Source organism: Phyllobates terribilis, unplaced genomic scaffold (genome assembly GCF_046119375.1).
Source record: "Phyllobates terribilis strain yellow unplaced genomic scaffold, ASM4611937v1 Scaffold_3__8_contigs__length_932513732, whole genome shotgun sequence".
Classification (NCBI taxonomy): domain Eukaryota; kingdom Metazoa; phylum Chordata; class Amphibia; order Anura; family Dendrobatidae; genus Phyllobates; species Phyllobates terribilis.
In genome coordinates, this window is record NW_027362763.1 from 44,079,447 (window position 1) to 44,098,172 (window position 18,726).

The window sequence follows — 18,726 nt, forward strand, 5'->3', positions numbered from 1 at the left end:
TATAGTAGTTATATTCTTGTACACAGGGAGCAATATTATAGTAGTTATATTCTTGTACATAGGAGCAGTATTATAGTAGTTATTTTCTTGTACATAGGAGCAGTATTATAGTAGTTATATTCTTGTACATAGGGTCAGTATTATAGTAGTTATATTCTTGTACATGGGAGCAGTATTATAGTAGTTATATTCTTGCATACAGGAGCAGTATTATAGTAGTTATATTCTTGCACATAGAAGCAGTATTATAGTAGTTATATTCTTGTACATAGGGGGCAGTATTATATTAGTTATATTCTTGTACATAGGCGCAGTATTATAGTAGTTATATTCTTGTACATAGGGGACAGCATTATAATAGTTATATTCTTGTACATAGGAGCAGAATTATAGTAGTTATATCCTTGTACATAGGGGGCAGTATTATAGTAGTTATATTCTTGTACACAGGGAGCAGTATTATACTAGTTATATTCTTGTACATAGGGGGCAGTATTATAGTAGTTATATTCTTGTACTAAGGAGCAGTATTATAGTAGTTATATTCTTGTACATAGGAGCAGTATTATAGTAGTTATATTCTTGTACATAGGAGCAGTATTATAGTAGTTATATTGTTGTAAATAGGGGACAGCATTATAATAGTTATATTCGTGTACATAGGGAGCAGTATTATAGTAGTTATATTCTTGTACACAGGGAGCAGTATTATAGTAGTTATATTCTTGTACATAGGGGGCAGTATTATAGTAGTTATATTCTTGTACATAGGAGCAGTATTATAGTAGTTATATTCTTGTACACAGGGAGCAGTATTATAGTAGTTATAGTCTTGTACATAGGGGGCAGTATTATAGTAGTTATATTCTTGTACATAGGAGCAGTATTATAGTAGTTATATTCTTGTACATCGGAGCAGTATTATAGTAGTTATATTCTTGTACATAGGAGCAGTATTATAGTAGTTATATTCTTGTACATAGGAGCAGTATTATAGTAGTTATATTCTTGTACATAGGGAGCAGTATTATAGTAGTTATATTCTTGAACATAGGGGGCAGTATTATAGTAGTTATATTCTTGTACACAGAGGCAGTATTATAGTAGTTATATTGTTGTACATAGGGGCAGTATTATAGTAGTTATATTCTTGTACATAGGAGCAGTATTTTGATAGTTATATTCTTGTACATAGGGAGCAGTATTATAGTAGTTATATTGTTGTACATAGGGGCAGTATTATAGTAGTTATATTCTTGTACATAGAGGGCAGTATTATAGTAGTTATATTCTTGTACATAGGAGCAGTATTATAGTAGTTATATTCTTGTACATAGGGAGCAGTATTATAGTAGTTATATTTTTGTATATAGGGGGCAGTATTATAGTAGTTATATTCTTGTATATAGGGGGCAGTATTATAGTAGTTATATCCTTGTACATAGGGGGCAGTATTATAGTAGTTATATTCTTGTACATAGGAGCAGTATTAAAGTAGTTATATTCTTGTACATAGGAGCAGTATTATAGTAGTTATATTCTTGTACATAGGGAGCAGTATTATAGTAGTTATATTTTTGTATATAGGGGGCAGTATTATAGTAGTTATATTCTTGTATATAGGGGGCAGTATTATAGTAGTTATATCCTTGTACATAGGGGGCAGTATTATAGTAGTTATATTCTTGTACATAGGAGCAGTATTATAGTAGTTATATTCATGTACATAGGAGCAGTATTATAGTAGTTATATTCTTGTACATAGGGGGCAGTATTATAGTAGTTATATTTTTGTATATAGGGGGCAGTATTATAGTAGTTATATTCTTGAACATAGGGGGCATTATTATAGTAGTTATATCCTTGTACATAGGGGGCAGTATTATAGTAGTTATATTCTTGTACATAGGAGCAGTATTATAGTAGTTATATTCTTGTACATAGGAGCAGTATTATAGTAGTTATATTCTTGTACATAGGGAGCAGTATTATAGTAGTTATATTTTTGTATATAGGGGCAGTATTATAGTAGTTATATTCTTGTATATAGGGGGCAGTATTATAGTAGTTATATCCTTGTACATAGGGGGCAGTATTATAGTAGTTATATTCTTGTACATAGGGGGCAGCATTATAGTAGTTATATTCTTGTACATAGGAGCAGTGTTATAGTAGTTATATTCTTGTACATAGGGGCAGTATTATAGTAGTTATATTCTTGTACATAGTAGCAGTATTATAGTAGTTATATTCTTGTACATAGAGGGCAGTATTATAGTAGTTATATACTTGTACATAGGGGGCAGTATTATAGTAGTTATATTCTTGTACATAGGAACAGTATTATAGTATTTATATTCTTGTGCATAGGGACATTATTATAGTAGTTATATTCTTGTACATAGGAGCAGTATTATAGTAGTTATATTCTTGTACATAGGAGCAGTATTATAGTAGTTATATTCTTGTAAATAGGAGCAGTATTATAGTAATTATATTCTTGTACATAGGGGGCAGTATTATAGTAGTTATATTCTTGTACATAGGGAGCAGTATTGTAGTAGTTATATTCTTGTACATAGGGGCAGTATTATAGTAGTTATATTCTTGTACATAGGGGGCAGTATTATAGTAGTTATATTCTTGTATATAGGGGGCAGTATTATAATAGTTATATCCTTGTACATAGGGGCAATATTATAGTAGTTATATTCTTGTACACAGGGAGCAGTATTATAGTAGTTATATTCTTGTACATAGGAGCAGTATTATAGTAGTTATATTCTTGTACATAGGAGCAGTATTATAGTAGTTATATTCTTGTACATAGGAGCAGTATTATAGTAGTTATATTCTTGTACATAGGAACAGTATTATAGTAGTTATATTCTTGTACATAGGAGCAGTATTATAGTAGTTATATTCTTTTACATAGGGAGCAGTATTATAGTAGTTATATTTTTGTATATAGGGGGCAGCATTATAGTAGTTATATCCTTGTACATAGGGGGCAGTATTATAGTAGTTATATTCTTGTACACAGGGAGCAGTATTATAGTAGTTATATTCTTGTACATAGGAGCAGTATTATAGTAGTTATATTCTTGTACATAGGAGCAGTATTATAGTAGTTATATTCTTGTACACAGGAGCAGTATTATAGTAGTTATATTCTTGTACATAGGAGCAGTATTATAGTCGTTATATTCTTGTACATGGGAGCAGTATTATAGTAGTTATATTCTTGTATACAGGAGCAGTGTTATAGTAGTTATATTCTTGTACATAGGAGCAGTATTATAGTAGTTATATTCTTGTACATAGGGGCAGTATTATAGTAGTTATATTCTTGTACATAGGAGCAGTATTATAGTAGTTATATTCTTGTACATAGGCGCAGTATTATAGTAGTTATATTCTTGTACATGGGAGCAGTATTATAGTAGTTATATTCTTGTATACAGGAGCAGTATTATAGTAATTATATTCTTGTACATAGGAGGCGGTATTATAGTAGTTATATTCTTGTACATAGGAGCAGTATTATAGTAGTTATATTCTTGTACATGGGAGCAGTATTATAGTAGCTATATTCTTGTATACAGGAGCAGTATTATAGTAGTTATATTCTTGTACATAGGGGGTAGTATTATAGTAGTTATATTCTTGTACATGGGAGCAGTATTATAGTAGCTATATTCTTGTATACAGGAGCAGTATTATAGTAGTTATATTCTTGTACATAGGAGCAGTATTATAGTAGTTATATTCTTGTACATGGGAGCAGTATTATAGTAGCTATATTCTTGTATACAGGAGCAGTATTATAGTAGTTATATTCTTGTACACAGGGAGCAGTATTATAGTAGTTATATTCTTGTACATAGGAGGCAGTATTATAGTAGTTATATTCTTGTACATAGGAGCAGTATTATAGTAGTTATATTCTTGTACATGGGAGCAGTATTATAGTAGCTATATTCTTGTATACAGGAGCAGTATTATAGTAGTTATATTCTTGTACATAGGGGGCAGTATTATAGTAGTTATATTCTTGTACCTAGGGAGCAGTATTATAGTAGTTATATTCTTGTGCATAGAGGGCAGTATCATAGTAGTTATATTCTTGTATATAGGTGGCAGTATTATGGTAGTTATATCCTTGTACATAGGGGGCAGTATTATAGTAGTTATATTCTTGTACACAGGGAGCAATATTATAGTAGTTATATTCTTGTACATAGGAGCAGTATTATAGTAGTTATATTCTTGTACATAGGAGCAGTATTATAGTAGTTATATTCTTGTACATAGGGTCAGTATTATAGTAGTTATATTCTTGTACATGGGAGCAGTATTATAGTAGTTATATTCTTGTATACAGGAGCAGTATTATAGTAGTTATATTCTTGCACATAGAAGCAGTATTATAGTAGTTATATTCTTGTACATAGGGGGCAGTATTATAGTAGTTATATTCTTGTACATAGGAGCAGTATTATAGTAGTTATATTCTTGTACATAGGGGACAGCATTATAATAGTTATATTCTTGTACATAGGAGCAGTATTATAGTAGTTATATCCTTGTACATAGGGGGCAGTATTATAGTAGTTATATTCTTGTACACAGGGAGCAGTATTATAGTAGTTATATTCTTGTACTTAGGGGGCAGTATTATAGTAGTTATATTCTTGTACATAGGAGCAGTATTATAGTAGTTATATTCTTGTACATAGGAGCAGTATTATAGTAGTTATATTCTTGTACATAGGGGACAGAATTATAATAGTTATATTCCTGTACATAGGGAGCAGTATTATAGTAGTTATATTCTTGTACACAGGGATCAGTATTATAGTAGTTATATTCTTGTACATAGGGGGCAGTATTATAGTAGTTATATTCTTGTACATAGGAGCAGTATTATAGTAGTTATATTCTTGTACACAGGGAGCAGTATTATAGTAGTTATAGTCTTGTACATAGGGGGCAGTATTATAGTAGTTATATTCTTGTACATAGGAGCAGTATTATAGTACTTATATTCTTGTACATCGGAGCAGTATTATAGTAGTTATATTCTTGTACATAGGAGCAGTATTATAGTAGTTATATTCTTGTACATAGGAGCAGTATTATAGTAGTTATATTCTTGTACATAGGGAGCAGTATTATAGTAGTTATATTCTTGTACATAGGGGGTAGTATTATAGTAGTTATATTCTTGTACATAGGGGCAGTATTATAGTAGTTATATTCTTGTACATAGGGGCAGTATTATAGTAGTTATATTCTTGTACATAGGGGCAGTATTATAGTAGTTATATTCTTGTACATAGGAGCAGTATTATAGTAGTTATATTCTGGTACATAGGGGCAGTATTATAGTAGTTATATTCTTGTACATAGAGGGAAGTATTATAGTAGTTATATTCTTGTACATAGGGGCAGTATTATAGTAGTTATATTCTTTTACATAGGAGCAGTATTATAGTAGTTATATTCTGGTACATAGGGGCAGTATTATAGTAGTTATATTCTTGTACATAGAGGGAAGTATTATAGTAGTTATATTCTTGTACATAGGGGGCAGTATTATAGTAGTTATATTCTTGTACATAGGGGCAGTATTATAGTAGTTATATTCTTGTACATAGGAGGCAGTATTATAGTAGTTATATTCTTGTATATAGGGGGCAGTATTATAGTAGCTATATTCTTGTATACAGGAGCAGTATTATAGTAGTTATATTCTTGTACATAGGGGGCAGTATTATAGTAGTTATATTCTTGTACATAGGGAGCTGTATTGTAGTAGTTATATTCTTGTACATAGGGGCAGTATTATAGTAGTTATATTCTTTTACATAGGGGGCAGTATTATAGTAGTTATATTCTTGTACATAGGGGCAGTATTATAGTAGTTATATTCTTGTACATAGGAGCAGTATTATAGTAGTTATATTCTTGTACATAGGGGCAGTATTATAGTAGTTATATTCTTGTACATAGAGGGCAGTATTATAGTAGTTATATTCTTGTACATAGAGGCAGTATTATAGTAGTTATATTCTTGTACATAGGAGCAGTATTGTAGTAGTTATATTCTTGTACATAGGGACAGTATTATAGTAGTTATATTCTTGTACATACGGGGCAGTATTATAGTAGTTATATTCTTGTACATAGGGGGCAGTATTATAGTAGTTATATTCTTGTACATAGGAGCAGTATTATAGTAGTTATATTCTTGTACATAGGGACAGTATTATAGTAGTTATATTCTTGTACATAGGCGCAGTATTATAGTAGTTATATTCTTGTACATAGGAGCAGTATTATAGTAGTTATATTCTTGTACATAGGGGCAGTATTATAGTAGTTATATTCTTGTACATAGGGGCAGTATTATAGTAGTTATATTCTTGTACATAGGAGCAGTATTATAGTAGTTATATTCTGGTACATAGGGGCAGTATTATAGTAGTTATATTCTTGTACATAGAGGAAAGTATTATAGTAGTTATATTCTTGTACATAGGGGGCGGTATTATAGTAGTTATATTCTTGTACATAGGGGCAGTATTATAGTAGTTTTATTCTTGTACATAGGAGCAGTTTTATATTAGTTATATTCTTGTACATAGGGGCAGTATTATAATACTCATATTCTTGTACATAGGAGCAGTATTATAGTTGTTATATTCTTGTACATAGGGGCAGTATTATAGTAGTTATATTCTTGTACATAGGGAGCAGTATTATAGTAGTTATATTCTTGTACATAGGGGGCAGAATTATAGTAGTTATATTCTTGAACATAGGAGCAGTATTATAGTAGTTATATTCTTGTACATACGGGGCAGTATTATAGTAGTTATATTCTTGTCCATAGGGAGCTGTATTGTAGTAGTTATATTCTTGTACATAGGGGGAGTATTATAGTAGTTATATTCTTGTACATAGGGGGCAGTATTATAGTAGTTATATTCTTGTACATAGGGGCAGTATTATAGTAGTTATATTCTTGTACATAGGGGCAGTATTATAGTAGTTATATTCTTGTACATAGGAGCAGTATTATAGTAGTTATATTCTTGTATATAGGGGGCAGTATTATAGTAGTTATATCCTTGTACATAGGGGGCAGTATTATAGTAGTTATATTCTTGTACATAGGTACAGTATTATAGTAGTTATATTCTTGTACATAGGGGGCAGTATTATAGTAGTTATATTCTTGTACATAGGAGCAGTATTATAGTAGTTATATTCTTGTACATAGGGTCAGTATTATAGTAGTTATATTCTTGTACATGGGAGCAGTATTATAGTAGTTATATTCTTGTATACAGGAGCAGTATTATAGTAGTTATATTCTTGTACATAGGAGGCAGTATTATAGTAGTTATATTCTTGTACATAGGAGCAGTATTATAGTAGTTATATTCTTGTACATGGGAGCAGTATTATAGTAGCTATATTCTTGTATACAGGAGCAGTATTATAGTAGTTATATTCTTGTACATAGGGGGCAGTATTATAGTAGTTATATTCTTGTACATGGGAGCAGTATTATAGTAGCTATATTCTTGTATACAGGAGCAGTATTATAGTAGTTATATTCTTGTACATAGGAGCAGTATTATAGTAGTTATATTCTTGTACATGGGAGCAGTATTATAGTAGCTATATTCTTGTATACAGGAGCAGTATTATAGTAGTTATATTCTTGTTCACAGGGAGCAGTATTATAGTAGTTATATTCTTGTACATAGGAGGCAGTATTATAGTAGTTATATTCTTGTACATAGGAGCAGTATTATAGTAGTTATATTCTTGTACATGGGAGCAGTATTATAGTAGCTATATTCTTGTATACAGGAGTAGTATTATAGTAGTTATATTCTTGTACATAGGGGGCAGTATTATAGTAGTTATATTCTTGTACATAGGGAGCAGTATTATAGTAGTTATATTCTTGTACATAGGGGGCAGTATTATAATAGTTATATTCTTGTACGTAGGGGCAGTATTATAGTAGTTATATTCTTGTACATAGGAGCAGTATTATAGTAGTTATATTCCTGTACATAGGAGCAGTATTATAGTAGTTATATTCTTGTACATAGGAAGCAGTATTATAGTAGTTATATTCTTGTACATAGGAGCAGTATTATAGTAGTTATATTCTTGTACATAGGAGCAGTATTATAGTAGTTATATTCTTGTATATAGGGGGCAGTATTATAGTAGTTATATCCTTGTACATAGGGGGCAGTATTATAGTAGTTATATTCTTGTACACAGGGAGCAGTATTATAGTAGTTATATTCTTGTACATAGGAGCAGTATTATAGTAGTTATATTCTTGTACATAGGAGCAGTATTATAGTAGTTATATTCTTGTACATAGGGTCAGTATTATAGTAGTTATATTCTTGTACATGGGAGCAGTATTATAGTAGTTATATTCTTGTATACAGGAGCAGTATTATAGTAGTTATATTCTTGTACATAGGAGCAGTATTATAGTAGTTATATTCTTGCACATAGTGGGCAGTATTATAGTAGTTATATTCTTGTACATAGGGGCAGTATTATAGTAGTTATATTCTTGTACATAGGAGCAGTATTATAGTAGTTATATTCTTGTACATAGGAGCAGTATTATAGTAGTTATATTCTTGTACATAGAGGGCAGTATTATCGTAGTTATATTCTTGTACATAGGGGGCAGTATTATAGTAGTTATATTCTTGTACATAGGGGGCAGTATTATAGTAGTTATATTCTTGTACATAGGAGCAGTATTATAGTAGTTATATTCTTGTATATAGGGACAGTATTATAGTAGTTATATTCTTGTACATAGGAGCAGTATTATAGTAGTTATATTCTTGTACATAGGAGCAGTATTATAGTAGTTATATTCTTGTACATAGAGGGCAGTATTATAGTAGTTATATTCTTGTACATAGGAGCAGTATTATAGTAGTTATATTCTTGTACATACGGAGCAGTATTATAGTAGTTATATTTTTGTATATAGGGGGCAGTATTATAGTAGTTTTATTCTTGTATATAGGGGGCATTATTATAGTAGTTATATCCTTGTACATAGGGGGCAGTATTATAATAGTTATATTCTTGTACATAGGAGCAGTATTATAGTAGTTATATTCTTGTACATAGGAGCAGTATTATAGTAGTTATATTTTTGTATATAGGGGGCAGTATTATAGTAGTTATATTCTTGTATATAGGGGGCAGTATTATAGTAGTTATATCCTTGTACATAGGGGGCAGTATTATAGTAGTTAAATTCTTGTACATAGGAGCAGTATTATAGTAGTTATATTCTTGTACATAGGAGCAGTATTATAGTAGTTATATTCTTGTACATAGGGAGCAGTATTATAGTAGTTATATTTTTGTATATAGGGGGCAGTATTATAGTAGTTATATTCTTGTATATAGGGGGCAGTATTATAGTAGTTATATCCTTGTACATAGGGGGCAGTATTATAGTAGTTATATTCTTGTACATAGGAGCAGTATTATAGTAGTTATATTCTTGTACATAGGGACAGTATTATAGTAGTTATATTCTTGTACATAGGAGCAGTATTATGGTAGTTATATTCTTGTACATAGGAGCAGTATTATAGTAGTTATATTCTTGTACATAGAGGGTAGTATAATAGTAGTTATATTCTTGTACATAGGGGGCAGTATTATAGTAGTTATATTCTTGTACATAGGAGCAGTATTATAGTAGTTATATTCTTGTACATAGGGGCAGTATTATAGTAGTTATATTCTTGTACATAGGAGCAGTATTATAGTAGTTATATTCCTGTACATAGGAGCAGTATTATAGTAGTTATATTCTTGTACATAGGGAGCAGTATTATAGTAGTTATATTCTTGTACATAGGAGCAGTATTATAGTAGTTATATTCTTGTATATAGGGGGCAGTATTATAGTAGTTATATTCTTGTACACAGGGAGCAGTATTATAGTAGTTATATTCTTGTACATAGGAGCAGTATTATAGTAGTTATATTCTTGTACATAGGAGCAGTATTATAGTAGTTATATTCTTGTACATAGGGTCAGTATTATAGTAGTTATATTCTTGTACATCGGAGCAGTATTATAGTAGTTATATTCTTGTATACAGGAGCAGCATTATAGTAGTTATTTTCTTGTACATAGGAGCAGTATTATAGTAGTTATATTCTTGCACATAGGGGGCAGTATTATAGTAGTTATATTCTTGTACATAGGGGCAGTATTATAGTTGTTATATTCTTGTACATAGGAGCAGTATTATAGTAGTTATATTCTTGTACATAGGGGCAGTATTATAGTAGTTATATTCTTGTACATAGGAGCAGTATTATAGTAGTTATATTCTTGTACATAGAGGGCAGTATTATCGTAGTTATATTCTTGTACATAGGGGGCAGTATTATAGTAGTTATATTCTTGTACATAGGGGGCAGTATTATAGTAGTTATATTCTTGTACATAGGAGCAGTATTATAGTAGTTATATTCTTGTACATAGGGACAGTATTATAGTAGTTATATTCTTGTACATAGGAGCAGTATTATAGTAGTTATATTCTTGTACATAGGAGCAGTATTATAGTAGTTATATTCTTGTACATTGAGGGCAGTATTATAGTAGTTATATTCTTGTACATAGGAGCAGTATTATAGTAGTTATATTCTTGTACATAGGGAGCAGTATTATAGTAGTTATATTTTTGTATATAGGGGGCAGTATTACAGTAGTTATATTCTTGTATATAGGGGGCAGTATTATAGTAGTTATATCCTTGTACATAGGGGGCAGTATTATAGTAGTTATATCCTTGTACATAGGAGCAGTATTATAGTAGTTATATTCTTGTACATAGGAGCAGTATTATAGTAGTTATATTCTTGTACATAGGAGCAGTATTATAGTAGTTATATTCTTGTACATAGGGAGCAGTATTATAGTAGTTATATTTTTGTATATAGGGGGCAGTATTATAGTAGTTATATTCTTGTATATAGGGGGCAGTATTATAGTAGTTATATCCTTGTACATAGGGGGCAGTATTATAGTAGTTATATCCTTGTACATAGGAGCAGTATTATAGTAGTTATATTCTTGTACATAGGAGCAGTATTATAGTAGTTATATTCTTTTACATAGGAGCAGTATTATAGTAGTTATATTCTTGTACATAGGGAGCAGTATTATAGTAGTTATATTTTTGTATATAGGGGCAGTATTATAGTAGTTATATTCTTGTATATAGGGGGCAGTATTATAGTAGTTATATCCTTGTACATAGGGGGCAGTATTATAGTAGTTATATTCTTGTACATAGGAGCAGTATTATAGTAGTTATATTCTTGTACATAGGAGCAGTATTATAGTAGTTATATTCTTGTACATAGGGAGCAGTATTATAGTAGTTATATTTTTGTATATAGGGGGCAGTATTATAGTAGTTATATTCTTGTATATAGGGGGCAGTATTATAGTAGTTATATCCTTGTACATAGGGGGCAGTATTATAGTAGTTATATTCTTGTACATAGGAGCAGTATTATAGTAGTTATATTCCTGTACATAGGGACAGTATTATAGTAGTTATATTCTTGTACATAGGAGCAGTATTATAGTAGTTATATTCTTGTACATAGAGGGTAGTATTATAGTAGTTATATTCTTGTATATAGGGGGCAGTATTATAGCAGTTATATCCTTGTACATAGGGAGCAGTATTATAGTAGTTATATTCTTGTACATAGGAGCAGTATTATAGTAGTTATATTCTTGTACATAGGGGCAGTATTATAGTAGTTATATTCTTGTACATAGTAGCAGTATTATAGTAGTTATATTCTTGTACATAGAGGGCAGTATTATAGTAGTTATATTCTTGTACATAGGGGGCAGTATTATAGTAGTTATATTCTTGTACATAGGAGCAGTATTATAGTAGTTATATTCTAGTTCATAGGGACAGTATTATAGTAGTTATATTCTAGTACATAGGAGCAGTATTATAGTAGTTATATTCTTGTACATAGGAGCAGTATTATAGTAGTTATATTCTTGTAAATAGGAGCAGTATTATAGTAGTTATATTCTTGTACATAGGGGGCAGTATTATAGTAGTTATATTCTTGTACATAAGGAGCAGTATTGTAGTAGTTATATTCTTGTACATAGGGGCAGTATTATAGTAGTTATATTCTTGTACATAGGGGGCAGTATTATAGTAGTTATATTCTTGTATATAGGGGGCAGTATTATAATAGTTATATCCTTGTACATAGGGGCAGTATTATAGTAGTTATATTCTTTTACATAGGAGCAGTATTATAGTAGTTATATTCTTGTACATAGGAGCAGTATTATAGTAGTTATATTCTTGTACATAGGGAGCAGTATTATAGTAGTTATATTTTTGTATATAAGGGGCAGTATTATAGTAGTTATATTCTTGTATATAGGGGGCAGTATTATAGTAGTTATATCCTTGTACATAGGGGGCAGTATTATAGTAGTTATATTCTTGTACATAGGAGCAGTATTATAGTAGTTATATTCTTGTACATAGAGACAGTATTATAGTAGTTATATTCTTGTACATAGGGGCAGTATTATAGTAGTTATATTCTTGTACATAGGGGGCAGTATTATAGTAGTTATATTCTTGTATATAGGGGGCAGTATTATAGTAGTTATATCCTTGTACATAGGGGGCAGTATTATAGTAGTTATATTCTTGTACATAGGAGCAGTATTATAGTAGTTATATTCTTGTACATAGGAGCAGTATTATAGTAGTTATATTCTTGTACATAGGGAGCAGTATTATAGTAGTTATATTTTTGTATATAGGGGGCAGTATTATAGTAGTTATATTCTTGTATATAGGGGGCAGTATTATAGTAGTTATATCCTTGTACATAGGGGGCAGTATTATAGTAGTTATATTCTTGTACATAGGAGCAGTATTATAGTAGTTATATTCTTGTACATAGGGACAGTATTATAGTAGTTATATTCTTGTACATAGGAGCAGTATTATAGTAGTTATATTCTTGTACATAGAGGGTAGTATTATAATAGTTATATTCTTGTACATAGGGGGCAGTATTATAGTAGTTATATTCTTGTACATAGGAGCAGTATTATAGTAGTTATATTCTTGTACATAGGAGCAGTATTATAGTAGTTATATTCTTGTAAATAGGAGCAGTATTATAGTAGTTATATTCTTGTACATAGGGGGCAGTATTATAGTAGTTATATTCTTGTACATAGGGAGCAGTATTGTAGTAGTTATATTCTTGTACATAGGGGCAGTATTATAGTAGTTATATTCTTGTACATAGGGGGCAGTATTATAGTAGTTATATTCTTGTACATAGGAGCAGTATTATAGTAGTTATATTCTAGTGCATAGGGACAGTATTATAGTAGTTATATTCTAGTACATAGGAGCAGTATTATAGTAGTTATATTCTTGTACATTGGAGCAGTATTATAGTAGTTATATTCTTGTAAATAGGAGCAGTATTATAGTAGTTATATTCTTGTACATAGGGGGCAGTATTATAGTAGTTATATTCTTGTACATAGGGAGCAGTATTGTAGTAGTTATATTCTTGTACATAGGGGCAGTATTATAGTAGTTATATTCTTGTACATAGGGGGCAGTATTATAGTAGTTATATTCTTGTATATAGGGGGCAGTATTATAATAGTTATATCCTTGTACATAGGGGCAGTATTATAGTAGTTATATTCTTGTACACAGGGAGCAGTATTATAGTAGTTATATTCTTGTACATAGGAGCAGTATTATAGTAGTTATATTCTTGTACATAGGAGCAGTATTATAGTAGTTATATTCTTGTACATAGGAGCAGTATTATAGTAGTTATATTCTTGTACATAGGAGCAGTATTATAGTAGTTATATTCTTGTACATGGGGGGCAGTATTATAGTAGTTATATTCCTGTACATAGTGGCTGTATTATAGTAGTTATATTCCTGTACATAGGGAGCAGTATTATAGTAGTTATATTCTTGTACATAGGGGGCAGTATTATAGTAGTTATATTCTTGTACATAGGACCAGTATTATAGTAGTTATATTCTTGTACATAGTAGCAGTATTACAGTAGTTATATTCTTGTATATAGGAGCAGTATTATAGTAGTTATATTCTAGTATATAGGGGGCAGTATTATAGTAGTTATATTCTTGTACATAGGAGCAGTATTATAGTAGTTATATTCCTGTACATAGGGCAGTATTATAGTAGTTATATTCTTGTACATAGGGGTCAGTATTATAGTTGTTATATTCTTGTACACAGGGGCAGTTTTATAGCTACACATGTATCAGATTACTGAATATGAGTTTCCAGTTAGAAAGGTCTATTTCTATGACAAATCAAAGACTTTTAGATGGAAACATTCTTAGATGATGATCATTAATCGGCAGTTTGTTGATTATTAATACAAAGGGTTTTCATCTGGACCATTGAACACCCCTAAAATGTACAATATTGTAAATTACAGTATATAGATGGACAGACGGACAGGTAGATAGATGGTAGTTCTTGTTCTCCTCCATGGACATGTATGTGGATGGTAAACCTCAGAGCGGTCATAGTTTGGGCAGGGTCACTGATAGTTTCCTCTTATTACTGCTGATTACTCGCGGGGTGAATGCCGTCTCCGATTCAGGGATCAGGATGGTTGATGTGAATCTCACATGTGGAAGCAGTTTAGTATTTGCTGTAATTTTACACAACGTTCAGATCACGCAGAGATTACGATGGACATGAAATGTTGGATTTCACATGAAATAAACAATGTGACGGGTCCAAGGATTAGTAACCGATAGAACGAGCAGCGAGACAAGATGTTAGTAATGAGCTACGGGAGGACGAGTGGTGGAAAGGCTGAAGATAAGGTGAATACAGAACGTCGGAGGTGTCCATAAGGGTTATGGACTTTTGAGGGACCTTTCTAGTCCCATCTACACGTGTTATTGTAGAATACAGTAAGGTATCGGTGAGCTGCATGTATCCTGATGTCTCTAGTATTTCATAAGACCGACCGGGCAAAGGCCCTCTTTTTCCCTCTTCCTTGGTCCTATGTGGACTTCACTCTTTCTACCCAACACCAATGTGGAATGGGCGATACCTTGGGTGGGCGGAGAGCCAAGTTCTTTGATATGCATAGACCCCGTCTTTCAGCCATACCACCCCCTTTGTATTGGACTAGGTTTAGGGTTTCCATACTCTTCTGCCCCCAAGGTTTCAGGGTATACTGGTTTACCAGAGTAAATTCAGGAAATCGATAGGGGTCTACATTTGGGCATGAGTGCGGCCAACTTCATTGTTATTTATAGGAAATTCGAAGCGCTGGTCAATTCATCAGCTCCTAGAAACTACACATGGACAGCATCTTCCATTGTTTAGTGTGGATGAAGGAAAAGGAGACCCAAGGCATCAAGTTATGGCATTGCCAACGTCAACCGAAGGTCTCAAAGTCAACTACGTAATAGATAAGTAGACATGTATCCAGAGGATAAATTCAGTACGTATTGGGGAGGTTTGGTCTGAGTCAGACTGATGCTAAAGGTAAGAGACTGGTTTTGTATTATGTATGCTGGTTTTGGACTTGTCTAATATCATACTGAAGACGGTTTTGTCCAACAAGAAGGTTCTGGAGGTTCCTCGATACACACAGATTGTTCAATATGATGGGAATTCAGCAAAAAAATTCCAGTTGTTGTTACCTCTTAACCCAGGAAGTCCAGAAACACCAGGTTCTCCTTCCATTCCTTCATGACCTTGGTCTCCCTTTGGCCCTGGTGGACCTAGAAAAGAAAGCAAATTGTGGGCACAGGTAAAGAATATTCAACGAAATGCCATGTTCCTTAGGTAATTCCTAGAAGGAACAATAGGTGTTTCACGTACGGATACATTGTAAATTTTTACAAAGATGTCCCCAATGGAACCAGTACTTAGATTTTGCAATTACAGTACACGGCATGTGGGATTAGGATTTTGCATATTTAAGTAATGCTCAATGATGCATTAAGCACCAACAATGAGCAGTAGGTGGTGCCTAAACCTCACAATTACAGTATATTGTATATACAATTATCACTGTAGTAACTTACTCACAAACCTGTGATCGTCCCTTTTTTTGCTACCAAAACTTTTCCCAATTTACATGGCTGGCCAGCTGGCCCTCTCCCCTGCCCATCTGCCTATTATCCCAAAACTTTCACAAAAAAAGTAATTACAATATTTAGAATTAGCATTAACCATAAAATCACCAAACTCTGCAACAGGGTGAAGAAATATCAGTATACCCTGCAGCAACATAAGAAATATATTAAGTTACATTAGCAACCTCTTCTGGGGTTCACGCTTTTATAAACGCAAAAGGTTTTCACACCTTCCCCGAAAACATTGGAAATGACTTCGCAGAATGAACGCTAGACTAACCATACAACAGCCTAGAACGGTCATACAAGACGCTCCCACGTTAACTTTTTTCATTCCATTTTTAATTTTTAATGTTTATTTTCGAACCCTCAAAAAGAAGTAGGTACAGTACACACAACCCACTGAAAGTAATAATGTTTGACACGGGTTCTAAGGGGTAGTGTCTCTCCTTGTGGAGAGTGACATGCCTGACATGCCAGTGTAAGGCGACTTATAGGCCATGCAATGCTCCTCTGGGAAATCCGACCTCTTGCATTGCATTGAAGAAGGGCAAACATCCCAAAACATGTGTCTGCAAATAGAGTATCTGTTTTGGCCTTTATCCTAAGTCATGTGATGTGAGGAGCTGGCCACAGACTAAAGAATATTGGACCAATGGACGTAGAGTGGAGTCGATGTCTCTAAGGGATATAGACTTTTTCCAGCACGGAGCACCGGTTACGTCAATCTTATTATTGTGTTTAATTAGAGATTTGCTTGCTTCTCAGTTTAAGGTGCACAAATCTCTCCTGGAAAGTGTTCAGCCTCTGGAATCAATGTTTCCATTCAGTGACAGTAAGCAGAGGAAGTCGTGCAGGCTGGATCTCATGTATACATAAGGCCTACATTAGCAATTCTGACCTGCATTTGGTGGGTGCATGTGTGTCTTTGTTCTTCTCGGCAGGGGTCATCCCTAATACACAACTCTGCAGACAGGCTGAAGACTGGGCTTCTGGAACATTCTGCATCTTTTGAGCTACCTGTAGTAAATGCTTAAAGGGGTGGGTGTTAGTATCTCAGCCCAACCATAGGGCTGATGCCAGGAGAGGTAGAACAATAAGCCACATGGTTAGTGCTGGACATTGAGCGGCAAGGATCTGTTGCTGAAGCTAGGTCCTGGTGCCTGTGTATGGATTGACCATGGAGATTGGAGGTCAGTTGCAGATGGAGCTGGATACACCTGCTACGGTTGTGGTATATGTCGTCTGTATTTGAAGAACTATCCTAAGGACTGTTGTTGCCGGCTGGAGCTGGATATACATGCTACGGTTGTGGTATATGTCGTCTGTATTTGAAGAACTATCCTAAGGACTGTTGTTGCCGGCTGGAGCTGGATATACATGCTACGGTTGTGGTACCTGTTGTCTGGATTTGAAGAACTATCCTAAGGACTGTTGTTGCCGGCTGGAGCTGCATATACATGCTATGGTTGTGGTACCTGTTGTCTGGATTTGAAGAACTATCCTAAGGACTGTTGTTGCCGGCTGGAGCTGGATATACATGCTACGGTTGTGGTACCTGTTGTCTGGATTTGAAGAACTATCCTAAGGACTGTTGTTGCCGGCTGGAGCTGGATATACATGCTATGGTTGTGGTACCTGTGGTCTGGATTTGAGGAACTATCCTAAGGACTGTTGTTGCCGGCTGGAGCTGGATATACATGCTACGGTTGTGGTACCTGTTGTCTGGATTTGAAGAACTATCCTAAGGACTGTTGTTGCCGGCTGGAGCTGGATATACATGCTATGGTTGTGGTACCTGTGGTCTGGATTTGAAGAACTATCCTAAGGACTGTTGTTGCCGGCTGGAGCTGGATATACATGCTACGGTTGTGGTACCTGTTGTCTGGATTTGAAGAACTATCCTAAGGACTGTTGTTGCCGGCTGGAGCTGGATATACATGCTATGGTTGTGGTAACTGTTGTCTGGATTTGAAGAACTATCCTAAGGACTGTTGTTGCCGGCTGAAGCTGGATATACATGCTACGGTTGTGGTACCTGTTGTCTGGATTTGAAGAACTATCCTAAGGACTGTTGTTGCCGGCAGGAGCTGGATATACATGCTACGGTTGTGGTACCTGTTGTCTGGATTTGAAGAACTATCCTAAGGACTGTTGTTGCCGGCTGGAGCTGGATATACATGCTATGGTTGTGGTACCTGTTGTCTGGATTTGAAGAACTATCCTAAGGACTGTTGTTGCCGGCTGGAGCTGGATATACATGCTACGGTTGTGGTACCTGTTGTCTGGATTTGAAGAACTATCCTAAGGACTGTTGTTGCCGGCTGGAGCTGGATATACATGCTATGGTTGTGGTACCTGTTGTCTGGATTTGAGGAACTATCCTAAGGACTGTTGTTGCCGGCTGGAGCTGGATATACATGCTACGGTTGTGGTACCTGTTGTC

General features: G+C 33.6%; 1 protein-coding gene across 2 annotated transcripts in view; it reads right to left on the reverse strand.

Annotated features, from left to right (window-relative positions):
* SCARA5 (scavenger receptor class A member 5) overlaps window positions 1–18,726 on the reverse strand; it is an 813,283-nt gene that overhangs the window by 418,773 nt on the left and 375,784 nt on the right. For both annotated transcript variants that reach the window (XM_073673833.1, XM_073673832.1), the window contains exon 5: window positions 15,843–15,923. In XM_073673833.1, coding sequence (XP_073529934.1) covers window positions 15,843–15,923 — 81 coding nt within the window. The remainder of the gene's footprint in view (window positions 1–15,842; window positions 15,924–18,726) is intronic.